The 24,638-nt window shown below is 38.6% G+C and overlaps 1 protein-coding gene across 1 annotated transcript in view; it reads right to left on the minus strand.

Annotated features, from left to right (window-relative positions):
• Positions 1–24,488, minus strand: part of SMARCAD1 (SWI/SNF-related, matrix-associated actin-dependent regulator of chromatin, subfamily a, containing DEAD/H box 1) — a 45,899-nt gene extending 21,411 nt beyond the window's left edge. The window contains exons 1-7 of the mRNA XM_009329759.1: positions 24,287–24,488; positions 13,675–13,849; positions 10,256–10,433; positions 8,138–8,201; positions 3,713–3,804; positions 1,534–1,623; positions 789–873 (exon numbers count right to left, since the gene is read on the minus strand). Of these exons, the coding sequence (XP_009328034.1) occupies positions 789–873; positions 1,534–1,623; positions 3,713–3,804; positions 8,138–8,201; positions 10,256–10,433; positions 13,675–13,849; positions 24,287–24,488 (886 nt within the window). The remainder of the gene's footprint in view (positions 1–788; positions 874–1,533; positions 1,624–3,712; positions 3,805–8,137; positions 8,202–10,255; positions 10,434–13,674; positions 13,850–24,286) is intronic.
• Between the last annotated feature and the right edge of the window lie 150 nt (positions 24,489–24,638).

Below are 24,638 nucleotides of genomic sequence, written 5' to 3' on the forward strand. Positions count from 1 at the left end.
TTCTCTTCTGCCCAATCCCAGCTTGCTGCTGATTGACTCCAACCCCAGTGTCTACCTCCTCAGAAGCAGCAGCAGCAAGGACCCAACCTCATGCATACTGATAGCTCTCTCCACTTGTAAAGAATCCAATTAAGAATACTATCCTATCCCAAGAATACTTAAACAGCTGATACAGCAAAACATATACATACCTGACAGCAAGCAATCAACTCATTAAATAGTATTTAAGTTATAACTCGCAGTTATATCATGGTTCTTGCTCCCTGCTACATTTAATGCACTGATATTTATAAATTGGTTGCATAATTTAAAGCCTATTTCTAGTATTTTTCTCTCCTAGAATACATTTTAAAAGGATAAAATAGCGTATGTCACTTGTCACTTATGCAGTTATTTGCAATTACTGACTTACAAATTACTCCAGTTAAAAAACAAAACTTATTTTTAAACAAGCAGGAGGGGAGCAGGTGTCAGCTTTGACACACTTCAAAATATATTTTATGACATACCCATAGGTAATTACAACTTCTTATGTAAATATGTATTAACAAGGCAAAGATATTTATCTCTACTTACAGAGCAAAAGATAAAATAATCATGACACCTAAAAATACAGAAAAAGTGAGTTTCCTTCTTTTATCCGCCCCATAATACTAATTTCAAGTATCGGTGCAAGTTTCTAGGCATAGTGCTGTCCGGATTGTCATTGCTGGACATTAGAAAAGATTTGTATCACAAGTCTGTTTGTTTTATCTTGGGATAAAAATGGATTATAAATCTGTCTTTACCCTCATCATCTTCTGCAAATACTCTCAGGGCCTCCAGTGCTTCATGAAACACCCAGTTATGTTCCTGAAGTACATCTCTCAGTTCCTAGTAAAAGATAAGAAATTCTGTATTGTGGTAAGATAAGCAAAAACTAAATTTCTGTGCATAACAACATTAAGGTATTAACGCTTAACTTTAATTGCACAAGGCAAAGAAAACCCCAGTAAATCAGATGATTCAAAATAAAGGAAATCAAAGGAGAAAACCCTTCAGTTTAACCTTACACACTCAGTTTAGGCAGAGCTGCACTCCACTTTTCAAAAGGGTAAGAACACACATAAACAAGCTTTGCTTCCAACAATTTAAAGCACAGTATTCAAATGCCCTGACCAGTTGCTGAGTATCGTCAGGTACTAAACTAATACAAAGCACACAGTATATCTAGTCATCCAGGGGAGAAGAGTGTGAGATAGGGAGGGATAATTTCCCCATGCATTTTTAGAACAGGTCATCAAATCTGACTATGCCAGGCTTGTCACGGGACCAAAAAAGTAGGGTGAGAAGTTCCATATAGTCCTGATTACATCCAACTGCTCTCAGTTCAGGGCAAGTTACATTCCAAAAGCAGCAACAGCAAAGACCTTCCTACCCTGGGGTCTTTCCAAGAGTGCTGCTGGTGTAAGGACTGTTTCATTTGGACTATCAACAGCTGCAATCTTCTTAAGAAGTCAAAGCCTGATGTGCTATCAAGAGACATGAGCTCACCTCCTTATCCAATCCAGGGAATGTATTTTGCAGCTTCTTCACAAGCATCTCTTGCCTCTCCCATTGTCTTTGGGGTTCTGACTCATCCAGCTGCATTAAAAAAAAGAAATCTATTAGGTTTAATGTAAATTACAAGCATAGAAACAGAAAAAAAAAAAATTAAAAACAATGAAACCTAATCAGTATTGCTTATCCTTAAAGAGCCACTCTAAATGACAAAAGCACTTAAGACAAATCCAAGTTGCAGAATATATTAAAAATATATTTTAATTAATAATTAAAATTAATTATTTTAATAAGTATTATTAAAATAATACATCGAAATAAGATCAAAATAAGATCAAAGCTTTCATAAGCGTAGAAAATGTCTTCAGTCATGAAAGACTGGCATTCTTTACTTGATAAGCATACACAGTACAAAGTTACATACCTAAATATAAGTAATATAAAACTATCTAGTTTGTATTTCTTTAAAATAAAAAGTTAGTAATGATTCTGGATATTTAAGGCAGAAGATGGCAGCGTTAACAGTCAGTCAGTTTGGTTAGATTACCAAGCGTGCAGTATTTAACCCATGAGAGTCTACAAACATGTCAAATGGTGTGTTTATATGAAGATTTACAGGTAAAAATCCACAAATACTGTGTCACAACACCATGGAGTCACATAAAAAGCTGGCAAAAGTTTTCATCAACAATAGCTTCACTAACAGCTACTATCAGCCTCCAAAAAGGGAGGTTTCTTATGAACGACTGCCAAAACTTCTACATGCCACAAGCTGCTCTGTTATGTATTCACCACAAAGAATTACACAAGTTTCTTCACAGAGCTTTGAATGCAAAGTGGTTACAGATCTACTTATCTACAGCAGAGATGCCAACAGGTTTGATCAATATTTGTTTCACTGAATGATGCTATTTGCTGAAAGAGCACAAACCAGATCACCCAGAAGCACTCCGAGTAACAGAGGACACGGTTCCTTTCCTCTATGAGCTTATAGTATCATCAAGAGTACAGCTACAGTACGTACAATAGCTGGCAAAGTATGCTCTAGTCTTAGGAACCAGCTTAGGAACCAGAGGAAAAGCAAGAGCAAGAAAAAAAAACCCTGCAAGTTTTCTCACTACAAGTCTCTATTATGAATTCTAAAACCCAGTGTTTCAGCCTTATTTTTCCCTATCCTTCCCCTTTTAACTGTAATGGAACTGTTAAGCACAGAAATCAAACTGCTGCATGAAACCAGGTCCAGTGAAGCACTGTTTGCTAGGCTGGCTGGGTAATAATTCAGTAAAGTCTCTTTTGTAACCTAACCCAGGGGTTTGGTGAGGAGGAACAAACCCAAACCCCAGCAAATTTTGCCTCACAAAATTCACAGCTCTCCTCCAGAAGTAGGGGAATATCTGAGTAATATTTTTTTTGCTTTCATGGAAAAGTCTATGTTTTCTTCATTTTGTTCTGACCGAGGACAATATTTAGTTAAATTTCAACACAAAGGTAGTCACCATCCTCCATCCAGCCTCCAGTATTTACTGTAGAATTCCCTTTCTCTACCATATGTGGTTTTCAAGGATGTCTACTGGGATGCCTGGGAGCTGGCCTCATGACAGCACTGTAGGACTGTGCATAAGATCTGCCAAATGCACCAGGATCATTACATAGTTCCTATTTATTGGCAGAGGTCAAAGTAATTATTCCTTTAAACGTAACCAATTCATTCCTTCGAAAGATTTCCCTAAGTCATAGTTTCAAATACATACGTAAACAACATTACTCCTTTAACACAGAAGAACAGTAGCAACAGATGTTGAACTTCATCTATTTGAGGAAACACAAGGAATGACCTGATGAGACAATGTGATCCGTAGCTTGTAACTCTCACTGATGTTCACAAGACCTGAATGGTTCTCGGCGCCTCACATACTGCTACCTGCCGTCAACCACTTCCATGAAAGCAGTGAACAGGCTATTGGGATACAAATCCACAAACACTAAAGAACAAAGCAGGTAATTCCATTCAGAATTGCCAATGAGAAGAAAGTAGAAAAACCTCATTCAGATGGCAAAATTTAAATTTGATTGGATTTTCTGATAAAACACACCGAGTCATGACACCACTGTCATTGACCAAGTCAGGTAATTCCACTTATTTTACAATGCACAGAGAAAAAACAGTACTTACGTAATTAGCTCTTGGCTTTTTTGTGACTTGTGACTCATTTCTGTTTTTGCCATTTGTGGGAGAACCTTTTAGTTTCCTTTTACGAGAGGCAGCTTTAAAAAGAATCGAGGCAGAAAAGAAGAATTAATTACTTTCATTAAATTCACCCCAAAACAGTAGGATCATTTAAACCAACACTACAGTAGCTACTTATTAACTGCACTAGATGTTTACCAGTCTCCATAATAGTTTCCTATTATAGTCCACAGATACATTGAAACTTCAAGCAAAGCAGCTGCTTGAAAGTACGTGTTTATTTACCTCTAAGTTTTCTTTAGTAGTTTGGCAATTAATCAAGCAATTACCTCTCATATATAACAACTGAAATAGCTTTTTTTTTTTTTAATAATTGCCAAGCGTTTTACACCCAAGTTGCATAAAGGTATGTGTCTGTCTGTTTTTATTCAAGCTGACTGCTTTCGGAAAGTTGGTATTTAATCAAGGCTGAACCCCAATCGTGAGTTGGAATATGTACATCACTGCCAATCTGGAAGTGCTGAAGATTGATTTCTGGCTCAGGTGCACACCGGAGAGGTTACACCAAACAGTTTTCAACATTAAATCCAAATGTCTGAAAGAAAACTATGCATATTAAGTTGCTGATAACTAAATATCAGTGATAACCATATTACTTATGAATAGTTTATATGAGCCAGAACTTTCTGAATATCTTTGGGCCCTGGTGATTATCAAGAGATTATCATCTTAGCATTAAGACCTGCCCAGTCAGGTGCATTTTCTGACTGCCGCCGTCCACAGCTCATGAAGGCAAGAACACATTACCACTGTTTCTCCACATTAGCTTTGCTTGAAGCAGCAACTGTTACCAGACCAAATTATTGTAAAAATTCCTAGTCCATGATCCGAAATAGTACTGCAACTTAAATCTTTTTTGGAAGACTGACTGCCTGCAGAGCTTTGATGTCTGATACCAGCAACTCTGGCCAACCTCCCCTCCCACACTGCCAAAGGAGACCAGTGAACAAGCACGCACACACGCGTGCGCACACACACACACACAAGCACGCTTGCTTTCCAATCCAAAAGACTGCCTGGATGATCAAAATAGTTTTAGTTGTGGAAAATTAAGTAGCCACATCTTTGCACAAAAAGACATTTTGTGTGGAAATACTAATTTTTCTACCAGACTCATTCACTCACTCTGACATCAAAGGAAGATGTGACATATAAATATTTAAAAAAAAACCCCAACATTATAACATCCCAAAGACAGAAGAGTAAAGCATCAGCAATTCTTCCTTAAAAGAAAGCTCTTGCCAGAAATACCAGAAAACACTAGTAAGATTTTTTCAAAGTCTATGTATTTCTATATATAGGTATAAATATATACAAGAGGCACAGTTCAAAGCATCCAGAGAATGTGCCAATGGAGGGGAGGTGGCTCTCCTTCACTATTCAGACCCTGACCTTTCTGCCCAAAAACCTTGTTTAACCAATATTGCCAGCAAAAGCCACGCTACTAGCTTAAGTCTGAGAAACGTGTGTTTGTCTTGATCTCAAAGCTAAGGGCTGTCAGGCTGCTGTTGGGTAATGCACTAGAAGTCATGGAGGCTTCATGCTATAACTGCTTAAGCTCAATTAAAACCGCATTCAGGATTGATAATTCTGAATACGAACAGTGACCCTGCAAATCTCTTTGCCCTAAAAAATACATGAGCTCCACGTAAGAGTATTTTGAAGATCTCCCTGCATTGAAGTCATGGGCTGAGCACTCAATAGTCTTTGAGGAAAGCTCGATTGTGAGCAATTTGAGAGGCAATTAAACTGTAGCAAAGGATCTGGATAACCATGGTCTCAGGAACCTATGAACACATAATTATTTAGAAATTAACATGTGGTCTTCTGAAACCCACCACATCTGCAAATGACAGAAAAACCCCAGCTTTCTGAAAACATTCACTTTGCAAGGTACACTTAATTACTCCTTCCTGTGCTAAGGGAGCATACAGCTGAGGGGATGAAGAAACTCTATTACTGCTAGACGGGAACCATCCTTGGAGTGGGAGCAGGGCACACCGGGCCTTCCAGAGGAATCTTTGTTCTCTATAAATTTTATGACTAACGAGCAACGAGAAAAGCAGCTCCAGGGTTTCAAAATTTAGAGAGGTATCTGTAATTACTTCCAGTTATTTGCCGCTACCACTACAAAAAAAGCTTATTACTGTGACTTCCCCTGCCATTACAAAAGAAACAGTCATTTCTGCCTGTTCAAAAAGCAGTGAACATCAGACAGGTTTACATGAGGCTTCAGCTCAGAAGCACCCTCACCAATTTCATGGTCTTCAAGATGTACAGAAAACATCGGAAACAGATCACAAGCAGCAGGTATTACTGTAACTTCACATCTTTCATTCATACACATTTTCAGTGTGTCACATCTAATTTTCATACCTATAAATCATCTGCAATGCTTCTTGTTTTAGCTATATACAACTACTGAATTCAAGATATAAATACAAGGTTTTGTCTTTTGAAAGGACAGAAAAATTTGAGGATGACTCGGCCACACTTTTTTAGCAAAGCCATGCTTCACAAAACTGTATTTTGTCTCTGACCTCTCACACAGTCAACACTTCACAACAAGTAAAGCATATCATAAATTGACATAGATAAGCAGATGTTCAATAACGTCACCATTTTTAAAAAATGTGTCCAAAATGAGGTGATTTATACCATCACTTTCAGGCATGCTTACTCCTAACTAAATATTTTATACAACAGGTGTGGTTAGTGAGAATTTTGCTGCCAAGATTTTTCTGTGGGCTTGTATTGAAAGGATACGAAACTGCATTCTTAGATCAACACAAAAATGGCCAAAAGGCAGGGCCTACATACCAGAAATCAAAGTGGTTTAGTTCAAACACTATGAACTGCAACAAAGTTTAAGGATATATATTAGCTTAGATTGGTTTAATATTAATCAAAACCCTTAAAAAGTAATCATAGTCTTCCAAGAAGGGATTTACCAGGAGCAGCAGCACTCAGAAGTAGTGTGTCCCTCAAAAATATGCCAGCTTTAGTTTTCTATTGCCAGCATCCAAGAAGTCCCATCTATAGAATCTGATCACGCACACAGTGATAACCTCAAAATGTTGGTCTGGTTGGGTAAAAAAACCCAAACAAAACACAAAAGCAACCCCTCATTAAAATTAGCCCAATGTTTTAAAGCTTTCCGGTAATTGTTAAAAATCTTTGAAGTTGTATATAAAAATCAGAAGATGAAAATATAGTAAGTACAACAGGGGGAACTGAATTAGCAAAAAATCTTCCACTTTAGAAAGGGAGTAAAACTGTTCTCCCTCAGCACATGAGCTTCCTAGACAAATTGCTTCCAAATCCATAGGAGACTGCATGAAAAGACACATGAACCACTTAGAACAACTAAAATAATCAAGAGTGATCATAAATAGCTTTTTCTGTTGTATCCAAACCATGAAGATCTCTCAGGAAAACCATGGACAACTGCAAACAGATGGAGACTGCTGAAATGGATCAGCTTTTTATAATGACGTTAATACTCATACCAACCTTCCACTCTTCCCCCACCAACCCCAGTACATCAGTCAAAAAGATTAATGTAAGACAAGAGATTTAACCCTGGACTTAGGTGATGTCAAGAAACAAACCCAAAGCCCAAGAATGATGACCCTTTTACATGCTTACCACTTTCTACACACTCCCACATCATGTATTGGGTTTTTTGGTTGGTTGGGTTTTGTTTATTTGTTTGTTTTTATAACAGCATGAGACTGCATAAATTCAGATGCAGAACAAAAACCCCTAAGTAAGCTCTGAGGGCTCAAAGGCATGGTTTGGGGGATGTTTTGCTAAAGAACTGTGGGGATTTGTCTGATGTTTAAGACTAATAGTTCTTATCCAGAATTAGAAGCAAGTCTTGAAGTCAACTTGAAGAGAAAATTGTGATGAGCCTTGACACAACAACATCTAGTTATGAGTGACTACATACTCCAGTATATTTTTTTCCACACCACCAGATTTCTCACCTACAAACATTTAGAATTACTATTGCTAACCCATTACTATTTGCCTCAACTTCTGGACAAAGAAGGAACCAGCAAGAACAGAAACCACTTAAGGACCCACATGTAAAGCAATCCTGAGCTTCACAGAACAAAATCCCCTTTTTTGTTCTGTTTTTGGATTTTGGTCCGCATCCTCTTTTCATCTTTCCCCTTGCAAAGCCTGTAATTTCAGTTTTATGTTATTACAATAAACAAACAATAGTATAACTTTTAGCATATGCTTTACCACTTTTTAAATACCGCCCAACCAAGTTTACTTCACTGAATTAGCTACAGCTTCTAAAGCTTGTTTTTGGTTTTACGGTTTTTTTGTTAAACATACCTTCATCATTGAACTTCAAACCAGCAGCTATTGCTTCATCCATTGTGCGTGCTGATTCTATCAACTGCAAAAAAAAGAGTCAACTGCTAAGTGGTGAAATTTAATCCAGTTGAACAGAGGAGGACAATGATAGATCAGCGTGATTGAAATACAATTTAAAAAACACCCCAAAAATAGATGTATTATAAAATCGAAGAACAAAATTAACAGGTACCAAATTAGCTAGACTGATCACATAAGCTGTATTTGGAAACACTTTAAAAAACCTACCAGAAAACATTTTTAATACAATCTCATTTATTATTGCTTTTTTCCTACTTCACAAACACACCGTGCAGGTTTACTTAAAAGCTTTTTTCCAAAAACTATTCAATGTTATTATCACAAAACCAGATGATCCAAAAAACTGATTTCTTAACTCATATAATGTCTGTATCCTGTTATGTCACATTGGTCGATTTCCTGAAAATACATGCATGAAACTTCTAACAGGCCTCAAAGTTTTGCTATACTTCCTTACAGTCCTAGACTCTTTCTCCATCCACGTGTAATCTCAAAATAGATCATTTTTACAAATTAATTGGACCTTGAGACTTTTAGAATGCTTTTTGCAAGTAAGATAACTCCAGAGAAGCAAATGGCTTAAAGGTTACAAATATGAAAAAACACAAAAAATTAAGTTATGAGGAATCCTGATTCCCAAGTATCTGTCCATGTTTGTAAACAGCATCTTACAATTTTGCTATAAACACACAATTTCCTTTTCAAAAGGCTCATGATTTTTCCTTAATAGCCTTCATCAGTTGTGTAGGGTTTGTCAGGACAGACTGTTACAGATCCTTCATGAAGGAACAATAGATTTGCCTAATATTCCTCCATCTTCCTTCAAAACTGTTGTGGATATGTAACTGCGGACAAAAATTTGCACAGCCTCTCTGTACTACAAAGTTCTGCTGATACAGGAGCTATCTTACCCTCTCCTGAGAATAAATACCATCAGCACTACATACCACTGAGTAGGGAAAAACACCACTGAAGTCACAAAACAGCAGTCAGACACACCACGTGTCATTTCTAGCTAGTTTCTAAGCTACCATGAACTGTTATCACTCTTTGGTTTAAATACATTCTACATTGCCAAAAATTGAAACTTCATACATTCTAGACATCTACAATGTAAATTTTATTACAACGTCCAGGAGAAAAATCCTAAAACTGTTACTTGCAACCCCTTCTTTCTTCCTTCCTAAAGTAGAAAGCCTAAACATAAAGCTTGATCCACTGGGATAAAAACACCCACCAGGGAGCACCAGTAAAATTTCTGTATTTCTTTAATGGCATTTCAACAACCAGGAAACTTAACAGATTAATTTAAACACCTTTAGCTTTGATAACTAAAGCTAGTGAAAACCTAGTTACATATCAGCACTGAAAAGTAACCTTACTAAAAATATATTTTACTGTACCGAAGATATTTTACTGTAATAAGTTACCATAATGTTACTGTAGATTTGTACTGTACACTGGACAACGGCCAAGAGTATCTCAGGTTCACATGTCAGCATAATCAGAATAAATTATAGTAAGTTCAAACCTACTCTCTTTTTGCCTCATTGCAAATACTAAAGGCTTTGAGTATTAGATTTCATAAATACAAGGGTGCAACGTTTCATCTACTGGAGAAGATGGCAATGATTTCACTCATACTGCATTTACTCAGTTAGCTGCACTCCAACAACGGCAGTTATCAATAGTTATCAACCAAGACAGCTATAACTAAGATTAAACGTCACAACAGAAAGAAATAATAGAAAAATTTTCTACACACTGGAATTCACTGTTGCTGAGTTGATCTAAAGGTTTTTTTAATACATACATATATATATATGAAGTGTGTGCATATATATATGTGTTCATTTTTATATATACATAAGTGTCTGTGTATGTATGCATGTGTATATGGAAACGTGACATGGCTGTAGTTCCCCTAAAATACATTACTTTCATACACCCTTTTGCGAACAAGAATTAAGGCTGTTCCCTCTTATAAAGCCAGAGGCTTAGGAATATTGCCTACAGAAGTCATCAAAATAAATCAAAAGAACAGAGCATTATTACTTGTAGTAATTCTTGGTCACTTCTCTGGGGAAAAAGTTCCTTCAGTGTTTGCAGCTTTGCATCTCTGATGTCTTCCTCTACACCCTTCTTCGCAGCTGGCAGCTGATCCCCACCATTTACATACGCCAACTGGGGTAGTTCATCTTCAGGCTGCTCATCATCATCAGACTGTTCAGAGCTACAATGTATGGGGAGGGGAAAAAGAATTAAAATTTATTTTTGCTTATGAAAGTTTTACTCTACCAGAAGGTTACTGTAAACCAAAACCAACAGGATCACACAAAGTGTGTTTAGATGCATTCAGTAACACTGAATCAAACTTGTACCCAAAGTGATACCTCATATTCAGGACAAAATAAAGTATATATGACTATATAGTCTTCTGTTTGCAGTAAAGACATTTCAGCTTAGCAAAGGAAAGAAGAGAGGAGGAACACACAAGGGAAATACCATGACTTACCCTCGTATTGTGCTATAAAAGGTTACTTACCAATTTAGCAACAACCATCTTAACACATTTCATCATTTCAGCTACCTGAATTACATCAGACCATCTCAAGTTTGTTCAAACAGTCTTGCTACTATTTATTTGCCCCACAGATGAACAGGTGTGGATAAGTTCTTTGTAAAAACTTTCCAGGTGCAGTATCAACTCTCTGTTCTAGTTCTCAGCTCACTGAGAAAGAAAATTCAAAGATCCTTACGCAGCGTCTTAAACATCTAAACATGGGAAGAACCTTTCCGAAAAAAGCGAAGTCCTGAATTTACTGGAAGATTTATTATTAGAGCTAACCTGCAGGAAAAGCAATCCCTATATATTTTTCACGATATTCAGTTGCACAGACAAGACAACATAAGCATAGGTCTCCCATCCTACTGCCCTCCATAGACACGTAAGATCTCCTTTCCCAAATGAAAATTAATTGAACAGTATGGAGTTTGCCATTTCATAGGGACTTCACCATCAGAAAGGCTTTCCTGCAGGTCTCTTTACACAGATATAGGTAAAAGACTAAAAATAAACCTGTTTTTCCTCACTATATCTTTCTTTAGCAGTTGCAACAGGCAGGTTGCAATACAATTCTGAAAAAAGTAGTAATATGCCCCTTATGTAGAAGATACACACTATTTTGAGACAACTGTTCATCAAATAATCCTTTTCTCCCTATCCTGCTCAAAAGGCACACACAGCCACGTGGACTCTCTGGTTGCACCTCATAGAGTAAAAAAATCCTCAAAACAAAAAATAACCCAAATTCCTCTTCAATCCACCAAGCCATCTAGTTATAAGCTTCAGAAGGTGAATCCAGCATCCCCTTTAAAAAAAAAGCCTTAGTGAAATGGCATATTAAAATTCTATTAGCATATTTCAGATCTTTTTGCCTTGATAAGGAAAAATGTTTCTTTATAAACTGCATTTAAAAAAGAAAATAAACCCAAATGGAAATGGCAGCACTGCAATTACCCTATCCTTTCCTATTGGGAATTAACATCTAGATACTTGTCAACAAAGCCAGAGTTGCACACATCATAAATCTTGTCCTCTCTGTATAATCACATTCTTATCAAGCATGAAGAAACACTCATTGAACCACTAAACGAGTATGACTCCGACCCACAAAACCTTGTGTTAGAATTCTGCTTTCTTCCAACCGAGTCCAGACAGTGACTTTGGTAGTGAAGCTTGAGGCACACTTCCTTTTAGGAAAGATGTGCTTTCTGCTCTATCACTTATTCAGGATAAGGGGGGCTGGGATGCCCTGAAAAAAAAAAAATATCACAAAACCCCCAAGCACTAGGTAACACGTGCACTAAAATACACAGTGCAAAGACACTCAATTGACCAATTCTGTGCAAAGCCAGGCTAAATTCAGCACAAGCCAGAGCTCATAAGCCTGGACAGATCCAAGCTAACTCCTGCCACGCTCTCAATTCGTTTATTAGCTCAACCAGAACATCACTTGTGAGACAGCTTAGTGGGTTTGGTATACATCAGTTAGCACCTGAGCCAACACACCATGCCAAAGTGTCAGGCACTGGGGTGCCTGGTGCAGAAGAGACCAGTGGCCACACAAGAATAATGAAGAATACAAGAGGATGTAGCTTATGTTCATCAATCCCACTAGGGACCACTTTGCTATCCGTCTCTCACTTCCAGTAATCGGAATACAGTACAGAAATAGCAAGCTGTGGCTCTGCAAGTTGGATCCTGCATGGCTTATTAGCATTGGCTCCATGTGGTACAAAACCACTTGTACTGCTTCCAAAACAGGTTGATCCCAGAAGCAGTGTAAGTGTGTTTACACAGCACTGCGCACAAGCCAATTCGGTGCACGCAACCAGCTTGCCGTCTCTGTATCCTTGCACAATCTACAACTTAAACCATAGACAGAAACAGGGGTTCACTTTGCTAACTACTAAATTTTTTTTTTCTTACCAAGTATCTGCCTTAAGTTGAAACTTTGGGGAAGACGCATTAAAAAAAAATTCAAGAATTTCAGATAAATTTCAGATAATTTCAGCAGCAGGGAAATGCATTATTTCATTTCTGCTGACAAGCTCCAGTAACTCCATGCTCTACGTAAGGACTGAAAATCTGACAAGAGACTACACGGGTTAAGGTTGCTATGCCCATAAAAGTTTTCCGCAGGTTAGTTCAGCCAGACTATCAAAAAAGCAGGTTAAGCCATCTTGTTTTGCTTAGCACAAGAACATTTAAGGGGCACAGACAATTACCACATTTCAGTCACACAGACATATAACTAGCAGGTAATAAATACCAGGGGTTTCTTTAAACCATTCCAACTGGTTGTGCGAGATGTCTGTCTACATCTTGTCTCTCCTGCAGTCTCAATGCTGCCTTTTTAGCACCCACGCAAGTGACACTTGCGCACTATTCTCTTCTCTTCCAGTTTATTCAAAAATATAAATTTCCAAATCACTAAAAAAAAATTTTTCACTAAGCATAGCAAACACATCATGCAACTAATACTTAACTTGTGCTCGGGAACTCTTACACTACACACTGAAGCTCTACTTGCTTCCTTGTCCACTATGGTTTCATAAAAAAAAGAAACAAGCTAAAATCCACTCCAATATAGTTTAAAACTAATAAAGCAAATATTTTATGGTTAAGCTTTCAAGTGTCATTAAAAGGATTTCAGAGGGGCAAATGCACAAACATATAATGAACATCACACGTATCATTCAACATGACAGAACTCCTCCCTTGTAAGTGTCTTCTCTGAGAAAATGGCTTAAGAGCTGGATTCTTCTTCCCTGTAAATCCAGTAAAGTTTAGTTAGGGGCAGGTAAATCACAAACCAGTAAACCAGAACTCAGATTTTCAATTCAGTATGTCAATTTAGAACATCACATCAGGTTGCACAAACATTACAGAAAACTGGCTTAAAGCATACATTACAACTGCATCTCTCCTTGGAGCCCTGTTTTCTTTCGCAGCACTGAAGTTTCTTGGTTCTTCATCTTCGCTGTCCGAAGACACATCTAGGAACTGTACCCCTCTTCGACGCTTGAAATAAGATTGTTTCCTTGTCCTCTCGGCTTCAGGAGTTTCTGGGATGGTGGAGTACCCTGTGCAAGCCATTTCAATAGGAGAAAAGATAGGAGACAATGACTTATGACTTACAACTTCAAATATTTATCTGTACGTAGAGCATCAGATAGCTACGATTTCTTTCTTATAAACAGCAACCATTTAAACAGAACTCACATCCTTATGCACAGAAAATTCCTGTAAGCTGTATTCCTTAAAGTGGTAACTTACCTGGCAAAAGATCCTCAGCCCTCTTACATCAAACAAATAATTTTTATACCACAAAGTTTAAGAGATCATGTATTTTAGGTTAATAACTACTTATAAATACATTTCTATTTTTGGAAAAACGAATAATCAGCAAAATCCTCTGAACTACTTCCAGGCTGATCAGGACATGGATAGAAACATATTGGTGTATCTGATGGCTGATTTATGATCTACTTGTCTTGATAGCTTCTCAGAAGGGGAACATCTGTGTTATACTGCAGAAAATTAGGAAGCTACACCGAGGAACTCGACAGGTAAGTTGCAACTCCTATAGAGAGATAATCTGTTTAGTCACTCTTCTCCACATTATGCTCCAAATGATCCTTAAAAAGGAAACTTAGCATATAGAAGGATGCTTCGTGTTATATACAAAGCATCAGGATATACAGACTCTATACATAATCAGGATATATCACTAAGAAGACACCTCACGAATCATATAATACCTTCAATGACACTTGCAAAATTGAGCCACTATGTGTGCATTAGCATGTATTAACTTTTCAGTTCTGAACATGCTTGCAAGACAACCAAAAGTATAAGCAGCCAGTCTATTAATATAATTCCTGAATTAGTCATGAATAATGCATGACTAAGTCAAGTCCCCCAATGTCAGCTACACCTGAAACCAACTCCATGCACATACCTAGATGGGGAAAAACATGACCACACAGGGAAATCTACACAAAACCTGACATACAAAATAAGTCTTGAACCTGAAGCGGAGGGAGGATTAGAACACTGTAAAACGAAATCAAAAAGCCTATGCTTTATTAGACTTTGCCCCATCGCCCTGTTTCAGCACAGTACCAAATGCAGCTACGCCACAGTATGCTCTAACTGCATATATTGTGTGTTTCAAGGTGGTTCTGACTAAAACTCTGATGCTCCCATATAAGCCTGGGCAAGGTAAAACACATGGTTCAATCCACTGCCTACAGAGGCTAGAACTGTTCTGCTACCATCTTTAGAAAACCCTAAGGAAAAACAACAATTTTTAGTTGATACATGTGGACTTGAACATGCAGCTTCTAGCTCTTCTGTCTTTAAAGCTGCATTAAAGAGAACTAAATACTTGGATGCAATTGCCACCTCGTATGTGTGCTATTTCATGTCAGTAATTGAAGAAAAGCACTCAAGGCATTTTGCGAAAGGTATGAGCCAAGAACCATACATAGCCTGACCTAGTGCAGCAGTCCCATGCATTCAAGACTTCATTCCTTTCTACCACTTCACCATTTGTACAGCCAGTGCTGGAAAGAAAGAATAGTTGGTAAGTCAAGTAACTTTGTTTAAGACCAGACAAATTATGGACCCCGGAGGCATATGACTTTAGAGAGGAAGAAGAACACATGGAGCAGAGAACATGACAGCTGCAGAGAGCATTTTCTGTATGAAAGTAATCTTGCTGAAAATAAATTTAAAATAACTCACTGTGGCAGCATTTGATGGAAACAAAGATAAATCCTAAAAGTACAAGCAATTTGCTGACATGGGAAACTACCAGGTGATACTGGCTTTGAAAGGGAAAGGTACCCAATAAACTAAAAAAAATATGGTACCAAATGTTACATAGTGCACTACTGAAAAGGAAGAAAACTTGAAAATGGGGCTTAACACTGGTTAAAGGGATGGGAGTGAACGTTACTCAAACTTACTTACATTTCCTCATGGATATTAAAGAAGGGTTCAATGACAGTTCAAAAAAAGCAATCGTTGAAGCCTTAAGTCTTCAGATGACCTTAGCCACGCATAGGAAGAATTCTATCGAAAATATGAAACACATTTCTAACAAGGCATTAGCCCATCAGTTTGGAAACAGAAGAGCAAGAAGAAGGAAGAGCACATAATTATCATCATCTCAGCTTTTAATTCGCGAAAGAACATCACAGTCTGTCAGAGAGTTAGTTACAACAAGCAAGAATTGTCTTGTTTCGGCATCCTGTTTCAGCAGAGAAACCCATGTTTTAATTTCCATCTAAAAACCTCTACAATCCGGCATTTCTGTATTTCTTACTGACCAGGTTTAATAAGAAGGGGTTTGTCTGTCTTTCATGCCAAAGAAGAATCCACTTCCCAGGTGACTGGCAAGTTTTACCTCCTATCTGCTGCTGCTGCCACCCAGCCCACACTCACTTCTCTGCTCCAGAACCAGGGGCACACAAACAACAGCCGCCTCCTGCTCCCCTCCTGGCTGATCAGGACAAAGGTCTGCTGGCAGCAAACACACACACACAACGGGGACCCCTCCAGCCGCTGGCCTTAGACACCCAGTCTAAGGATGGAGCCTCAGCCTCCTCGCTTGCTGGCATGGGAGCACAGGAGCCCTCAGGGCCCGCACCCCACTCAGGTTGTCAGCACAGACCCCTTGCACAGGCTTGCAGACACACACGCTGTGGATCTCTCCACCCTCTACCTGGTGGCTGGCACCGGGTCCCCTCGGCTTGGGCTGTCCCACACACAAATGGGCGACTCAGACCCTCTGGTCCCTCCCTGGCTTCCCAGGCCGCTTCACCTGCTTGCTGGCTCACCCCCTGGTACCCCCACTCCCTCCGCAGGGGCTGTGCAGGGGGGTGGCACCACAGACACACAGGCTTCCATGGCCCACACTGGCTGTCACTTAATTTTCCACTCACTTTGGTCCCTCCAGCTGCTGGCACCCCAGACACATGAGCCGCTGTGACCCCTGGTCCTCACTCCAGCTGCTGGCACTTAGACCCCTGTGCACACAGAACTGATTCCCCTCACCCAGGAAAGTAGCTAGAAGAGGATTTTAATGAGAAGACAGGACTAACTCTGGTGATCACGAACAGGGCATGGCCAGACAAGTATACTGACCTGTGTACGTGTAACCGACCCCTGTTATCCCCTTATCCCTCTATTTTCCCCACGCTTGTTCCTCTTCACTCTGATCCCTCCCCTTCCCCGCCTTCGGTTGCTCCCCTTAAACATCCCATAGCAAGTTTTGTACAAACCTAAAAAGCTCTTACTTGCATCTCATAAGTCCCATACTCGCAAAGGTAGCAACCCCCCTCAGCCTGAACGGTGCTCCCAACAGCCTTGCTGTTGACTCACGGTGACGGGCATCACCCTCAACTCATGGGGCCGACAGCCCTGCTGTGACAGCCCTGGGAGAAGCCAGGGCAGGGGCCATTCCTCCGACTAGGTTATTCAGACTCCCCCACCCACCACTGTGCCTCTGTGCAAAGACAAGCTTTTTACCCCGTGACACAACACAACAAATCCCACCTATGTGGCTGGTATTGAACAAACAGGAGCTCCCCACTGTTAATAGGATCTGATGTAAGTTGTAAGAAGATGGGCGAGAACACAAAGCAAGAGAGAACAGATAGAAGAGACCCCAAAATTAGAGAAAAAATAGCTAAAAAAATAGTTTTTTTTAAGAGCCTCAGTGAAGGACAACAGACCGTACTATACTCTGAATTGGGGTGGTAGATGAGTGAAAAAAAAAAAGTCTCCACACCCATTTCCTACACCAAAGATCTTTGAATCATGAATAAGAAAACAGACCAAAACAATTACACAGGGAAGGTGCGGGAGAGTCGGCTACAAAACTCCTGGGAGAGTTGAGTTATAAGGATAGAACTGTCAGTGTAAGTCCTCACGTAAAAGGATTTTACATCCTCATAATGCAAATACAGCATCATGGGCATCCTCTCCCCTCTAGTGCACGAATCCTTTCTTAAAGCTCACGGGCCTATAATCCAAACACCAGTGCTGCTTTCTCAGCCGCTAACTCTGGAACCATAAATTTCAGCTGAAAATAAAGGTAGTTTCTTCTGCCTCCATTCACTAACACAGAAACTTGCTGAGTCAAGCTACTACAGAGCATAATGCCAGTTTTCAAAGCTGATTTGCCAGCAGACTAGACACAGAAGAGGCTAGAATAAATTCATCTGATAATCAAATGCAGAAGTGAGCTACATGGTGTCTAATTCCTTCGTCTGTGATAAAAGGCCTCAATTTTAATTGTGTTATCGTAAAAATCTAAACCTTTTCTATCACTTTCAAAACATGATAGAGGATTATGGTAATGATTTTTAGAAGAGGCAGAAGTCTCACTTTGCAAAGTAATCTTGTTATCTTGAAAAGCCCATACATGTGTAAACTTCGGAAGGCCTAAAAATTACTAGTTCTGAAGCAGTAACATACTGTCCCAAGACAGGCCTCCCTGCAACCAAGACCAACATGTGGGCAGTAAAAAGTTCCTCAGCGGTACCTTCTTCTATCTATCCATGTTTGGAAGGAGATGTGTTGTCATTGACACAGTTGCTTTGCTTTATCTGAAAACCATGTAAGTTTTAAGATGAATACAGGAGAAGAGCAAGAGAGACCTTTGGGAACGTATCAAACATTTTTATTAGATTTAAACATAAAGATGCGGGCAAATTTATTTCAGCAATTCCTCTCTAGCTAAGAAAAACAAAGCAGAAAAATTCTGAAGATTATGAAGTTGGGCTTGCTGAGCAAGGGCTATCACAATGGGACAGAAATACGAGATGCATAGAAAGATGTGAATGGAAATATCAAAACAGGTCTGTAAGAAACATGTTCACATCTCTACTGAATTAACAGAATTGATCAAGCCAGTTTTCATGATCTTTGCCTTGTAGGTAGCCTATATTCCAAACACATTCCTCCTGCAAGTAGCATGACACAGAAGTGACAGGTATTCATGACAGTTTTGCTAAAAGCATCCTTGTTACATTAAAAAAAAAAAAAAACAACTCACAAAAAAACACCAAGGAAAGTCTACAAGAATAACACGGTCTTAAAAATAATTTTATTCTTTGCAATATAAACCTTGGAAGAGGTTTAGATTTAAATAAAAAGAGCATTTACTGTTTTTCTTGGTGATTTCTCATTTTATTTTTACTTTAAATAGCAATCACTGTCCAGTCTTCATGACAACTCCTAATTCCTATACCTGTGAAATGCTGAGTTGCCTGCAAAAAGCATTCTCCCTCTCAAAAAAGCAGTATTTCCTTCTCCCCCTCCTCCACCTATTCCACTGAACAGAATCCCTTATTAATGGGGGGTGGGTGTGGGAGCAGAAATCACATACGTAATAAAGTCCTCATATTTAGAGCAAATTATAACCTCGTAGAATAGTAACAGATTAAACAGTTACTGCCACAGCATGTAATTACTGGAAGCAGAATTTCCTGATTATAAGCTATTAAAAAGGACTATTAAGGAATGCCTGCAATCGTAAGACCAGCGTTTGACTCTAAGGCCAGAAATAAGAAAACACATAAGTATCCCTAACTGGAGACATAAACAACAACAAAAAACCCCAACAACTGGTTTTTGCTATCGTACAAAGAGACTCCATGAGAATAACTGGATCAAACTCTCTATGATTATATGGAGACAGTGTTAAGTTATGGATGAAGGTACTCAAATGCAACTGTTTTCATAATGTTAGAGCAAATATTTTGTTTAGTTTAGTCAGTAAACTCACAGCTTCAACTGCTCTTGAAAACACTTCACCTTGAATTTTTTTTTTTTTTTACATCATACTCTCTATAGTCTTTCAGGAAGCATATACCTAGTGCAGAGCCATAATACATTGCCCTATAATTCTAAATATAACCTCCTACACAAACCATACATCACACTCGGAGAAAGCCAGCCTCTTCTCTCCCAAATAAAAACAAAACTGAGGTAATACTTAAGAGGCTTACCACATTTACTGACACTGCACAACAAACACTGTCAAATGGAAAATAATTTCCACGTAGTTTTGGAAAGCCGTATCAAATGCACGCTGCTCAAGTCTACAAGCTAATTAATATTCCATTTTCAAAGGAAAGTCCTTTTCATTTGCTAAAATAATCCTAAGTATCAGTGTTACTCTAAGGTGCTTCCCAAAGAGACCATTTTAAAATGATGGTTACTTCGACACATCATGTCATGAATCCTCAGAAGAGTTCACTAGGTATCGCCGTCATTACTTTTTTCCAGATATGCTTTAAGTAGAATTATACTGTACAAACTGTGACATAAGCAGAAGACATGATTTCCTCCGATCATGAAGAAAATGATAACAGATGAGAACAAAAAAAAAAAGCAGTCCCAGTGCAAGTGAATGATGTGACACTCTGAACATCATAACCTGAAAGTGCAGTCATTTGGGTCATGTATTTGAATTGCACAGAGGACATCAACAAAATCAACCATCAATAACAGGATTATATATAGTAGTTTAATTTCATCTACAACGTTTATTTCAATTCATTGCTGAAGCTTTGTAAGCATGCTTTTTGAATACAAATCTCATTCTGAAATTCATGATCGTAATTATGCTAATTTGTATAGCTCTAATACAGTTCTGCTCCATTTCTACAATTGGAATAATCTCATTATCTTAGCACACCAGGCTATTTACATAATTAAAAACATCTAATTGAAAATTAAGAAGATACCTTCACTGTTTTCTTAACAGACTAATAGAAACCAAATGTGCGTATTATTTAGTAAATAATACTAATTTGTACAGACAATTGTAGTAAACCACTCCAATGCATTTTTCCAACTCTTTAGAGAGGTATCTTTCAGATATAATTTGATAACTGCCCCCATAGTTGGTTTCTACCCTTCAGTTAAGTGACGTTCAGAATTACCATCTACAACTTGGCTGCAAAGTCACTGCAAGCCTGTGTAATTTTGAATATACACAAGTGTATAAAGATGACCAATTCTTCTGGCCATCATACCACAAATTGCTTTTTAAAGTGTAAGGTATGCGTGTTCAATACAAAGCAACAAGAAGCATTATGTACATACATACCCAGGGTGCAGAACAATCTACCAATATTAGTTTGTTCTGGGAAAACAAAACAAAAAAAACAGCTAAAAAGATAATGGTGTTTCACGACACAATAGACATTATCTGACTATTTTTTCCAAGTTGAATGAAATTAAAACAATAATATTTTTCGTTAGATGCATATTTCAGGACACATGACAAAACAGAAATCCAAAGAAATCCCTAGGAAATGATACTGAACCATTTGCACTCCTGAAGGAAAAAGTCCGATTTTAAAATTCTTTTTACATACACAGTATGAACGCATGATACCAAATTAAATAGGACAAAAAAAGCCATCAGCTATTTAATAATTTTTTTGTTTGTGTAAGTGAAATAAAGAACACTCTCCTCTTGCTTCTCCAGTTTCATCTACTAGTTTCACAGTGTTCGTGAATCCACTATGTTTGTCTTAAGAAATACGAGTAATCGTTGTCCTCGCATGACTTATTGTACATTAGGGCAAGTTATTTTTTAGTTAACTTGGTGTAAACTGCTTCTTGTACAAAACTACTCCATACTTTGACTTACATATTTAGCAGTAGAAAGAGCACACAGTGCCTTAAGCCAGTTATCTCTGTACCTTTTCCATGATAATACAAGCAAAAAACCAAATAGCTGTCAGTTTTATTTGACTCTGTTAAAATATTTCCCCCATGAGTGGCTGAGGGAGCTGGGGTTGTTTAGCCTGGAGAAAAGGAGGCTGAGGGGAGACCTCATCGCTCTCTACAACTACCTGAAAGGAGGTTGTAGCGAGGTGGGTGTTGGTCTCTTCTCCCAAGTAACTGGCGAAAGGACGAGAGGAAATGGCCTCAAGTTGCGCCAGGGGAGGTTTAGATTGGACATGAGGAAAAATTTCTTTACTGAAAGAGTGGTTAAACATTGGAAGAGGCTGCCCAGGGAAGTGGTTGAGTCATCATCCCTGGAGGTATTTAAAAGACGGGTAGATGAGGCGCTTAGGGACATGGTTTAGTGGGCATGGTGGTGTTGGGTTGACGGTTGGACTCGATGATCTTAAGAGGTCTCTTCCAACCTTAATGATTCTATGATTCTATGACCCAAAGCAAGAAAACTTCTGTCTTCCTGTTGCTAATTAGGAAACAAGGAGGACAGACATCTGCTAATCAAATCTAGTTTCCTCTTTTATATTTAAGTGCCTCATATCCCGCAGACAAAATTTGAGTGTTTTATTTTCGGTTAACTTCTATAGATGCAGAAAATGTTATTTGATTTGTAAAATGATTAATTCCTTTAAATGGGTTACATAACAATGATGTCCAAATAAGTGAAAAAAAAGTCACCAAACCACTCCATCTTCTTTAAACGCTCAATTCTGTGAAAGATGAAGCATTACATAAATGCAAAGTACCACTAATTACAACTCGATTTTAAATGTTAATTAGCACCCCAGTTCTACACCAGCATCTGTGTCCATGGACTCATTTAAGTCGGCCACTTCCTGTAATTTTGTCTGTACTTCCACACTACTCTGTTTTACTGGTACCTACCATCATCTCCCACTAGTTTTTCTAACAATTACTTAGCCTTCCACAACAGTTCCTCTTTTAGGCTGTTCTTCATCTTTCCTTTTATTACCTCATATCTAAACTCATATTCATGCCTCTAAATTGGACATTACATTCCTTCTCCTCAGTCCTACCCCTACAGAATATAAGCCAAGGGAGACCAGTATTTTGAAAAACAACACGCTCCAAAGTTTGTTGGCCTTGGTAGTTACGGTCTGCGTACATGCTTCCACTGACAAAGTCAAGTCCACAGGCAGATTAAAGGAAAAAAAATATAACAACAACATTAAAAAAAAAGAAATCACAGAGACAAATCAAGCCACAAAACAAGCAGCACCATCCATTACTTCACATCTATGTTCACTGTCCAAGAAGGGTACCTGCATTCAGTAACTCCTACACTGTACAAGACAATGCCGTACCACAAACAGGAAGACACCACCTGTTCCAAAATGCACTTCCACAGAGCGCCAGTTTTTTCATGCAATCCATTACAAAGCACACACATGCAGAAGCCACAACCAACAGTTGCTTGTTTCTTGTGTTAAGTTCTCCCTGCCACCAAAACATCCTCTCTGCTAGTGAACACGCTACTAAACTCCAGACTGGCAACTCTCAAGCCAAGATTTTGAGGTTTTTTATATTTTTTTTAAACATAAAGCACCAATTGATATTTAGTAATGTAAACATGAAAGCACTCCTGTCAACTGAAAACAGTCAACCTGCACAAAAGCAAAATTCATGGAATAGTAAATATCAATCTACTATAATATTGACTTGGCTCAGCTTTAAAAGAAGAACTACTCATTGTACATGAAAGGTTCTGTTATCGCATAGATAAGGTACTATGATAAACTGCCTTCCACCAAGGGAAAGCTGTACGCAAAACAAATGTAGTTAAACAACACCAACTGATATTGTTGCTCCATTACTGACTAAATGCATAGTCAGTCTGATCTCTCCAGTAACACTTGTACCTTGACATCTGTATCAGAAGTTATATGGAATGACCAAAATGTGTAAAATAATCAGCAACAAATAATTTTTGTTTTTCCATTCTTACTCCTTCAGTAACAGAAAAGCTACTGGTGAATGTGATTACGCAGTTGACAGCTATTACAGTTGTTCATTAGTATTAACTGATGAATCCAAACAGAAACAGCACATCTCTAGTGTATCAGCCAAACAAACCAATAAATTACTACACAAGCAAGTTTTTCACACTTCCATGAAAACCACAAGCCACTGCCAGAAAAGAGGACAAACACTGCAACAAAACTATCAACACAATCAGCTTGTGAGAATCAGCAGCAGGTTTCTCAGCTCTTTACAAAACCAGGCCCACCTGAAGAGAACTGTATTGTTTCTTTTCAGTTTTATCTGTGATATTCCACATTGTGCTAGCCTAGGACTCTAGTGAAGAAGTTAAGTCTATGTAGTGTTGCATTTATCAGACAACTAAAAGGTTTTTTTCCTTTGAAAACCCTGAGATACTGTATTAGTGTAAAATAAATATCAGTAAAGATAATTAATAAACAGGAAAGCATAACATACTTTAAACATTTAAATTGTAGCTTGTTTACTCAACTGAAAAAAATCATTTCAGCTTTAGTTATCAGAAGGTTTCCAACTTGAATGTAAATGCACAGGTTCAATTAGAGCAAGCACCGTTAGACATAAGGATACTTTTGTTGAAATTGCTGTGAAATATGTGTGCATAGAACAGCATGTTTGTAAAACGAGCAAAGAGGGGGGAAAAAAACCAAAACAAAAGACAACAATTATTTTATTTCTAGAAATAAAGTACTTACACTGTTCTTATGCTACGTGCAAAACACCTGACTCACCAGTTATCTCTGTCACATCCGAAGCTGGCGTATCTGGCCTGTTACTGTCATCCGTAGCTTCATCCTCATCCCCTCCAGCACCACCACCCGCTGCAGCAGAATTAGCTGCCTGCACCTGGGCTGCCGAAGGAGACACGGTTTCCTGCTCCGCGTTTTTTCTCTTCCTCTCAAAGCGAAAGCGGTCCAAGTTGTAGAGACTCATATTCGTAACGTGCCGCTCCTGTCGGCAGGAGAGAACACGGGCTCGACTGGGCAGTTTCTGTGGGAAAAGCCAGGAAGAGGGAAGAGGCGGGCAGGGCTCATCAGACACGGCTCAGAAACACGCCGGCAAGTGACCGGCGGCCGCGGGAGC

The sequence above is a fragment of the Pygoscelis adeliae genome, unplaced genomic scaffold, assembly GCF_000699105.1.
Source record: "Pygoscelis adeliae isolate BGI_AS28 unplaced genomic scaffold, ASM69910v1 Scaffold67, whole genome shotgun sequence".
NCBI classification, from domain to species: Eukaryota; Metazoa; Chordata; class Aves; order Sphenisciformes; family Spheniscidae; genus Pygoscelis; species Pygoscelis adeliae.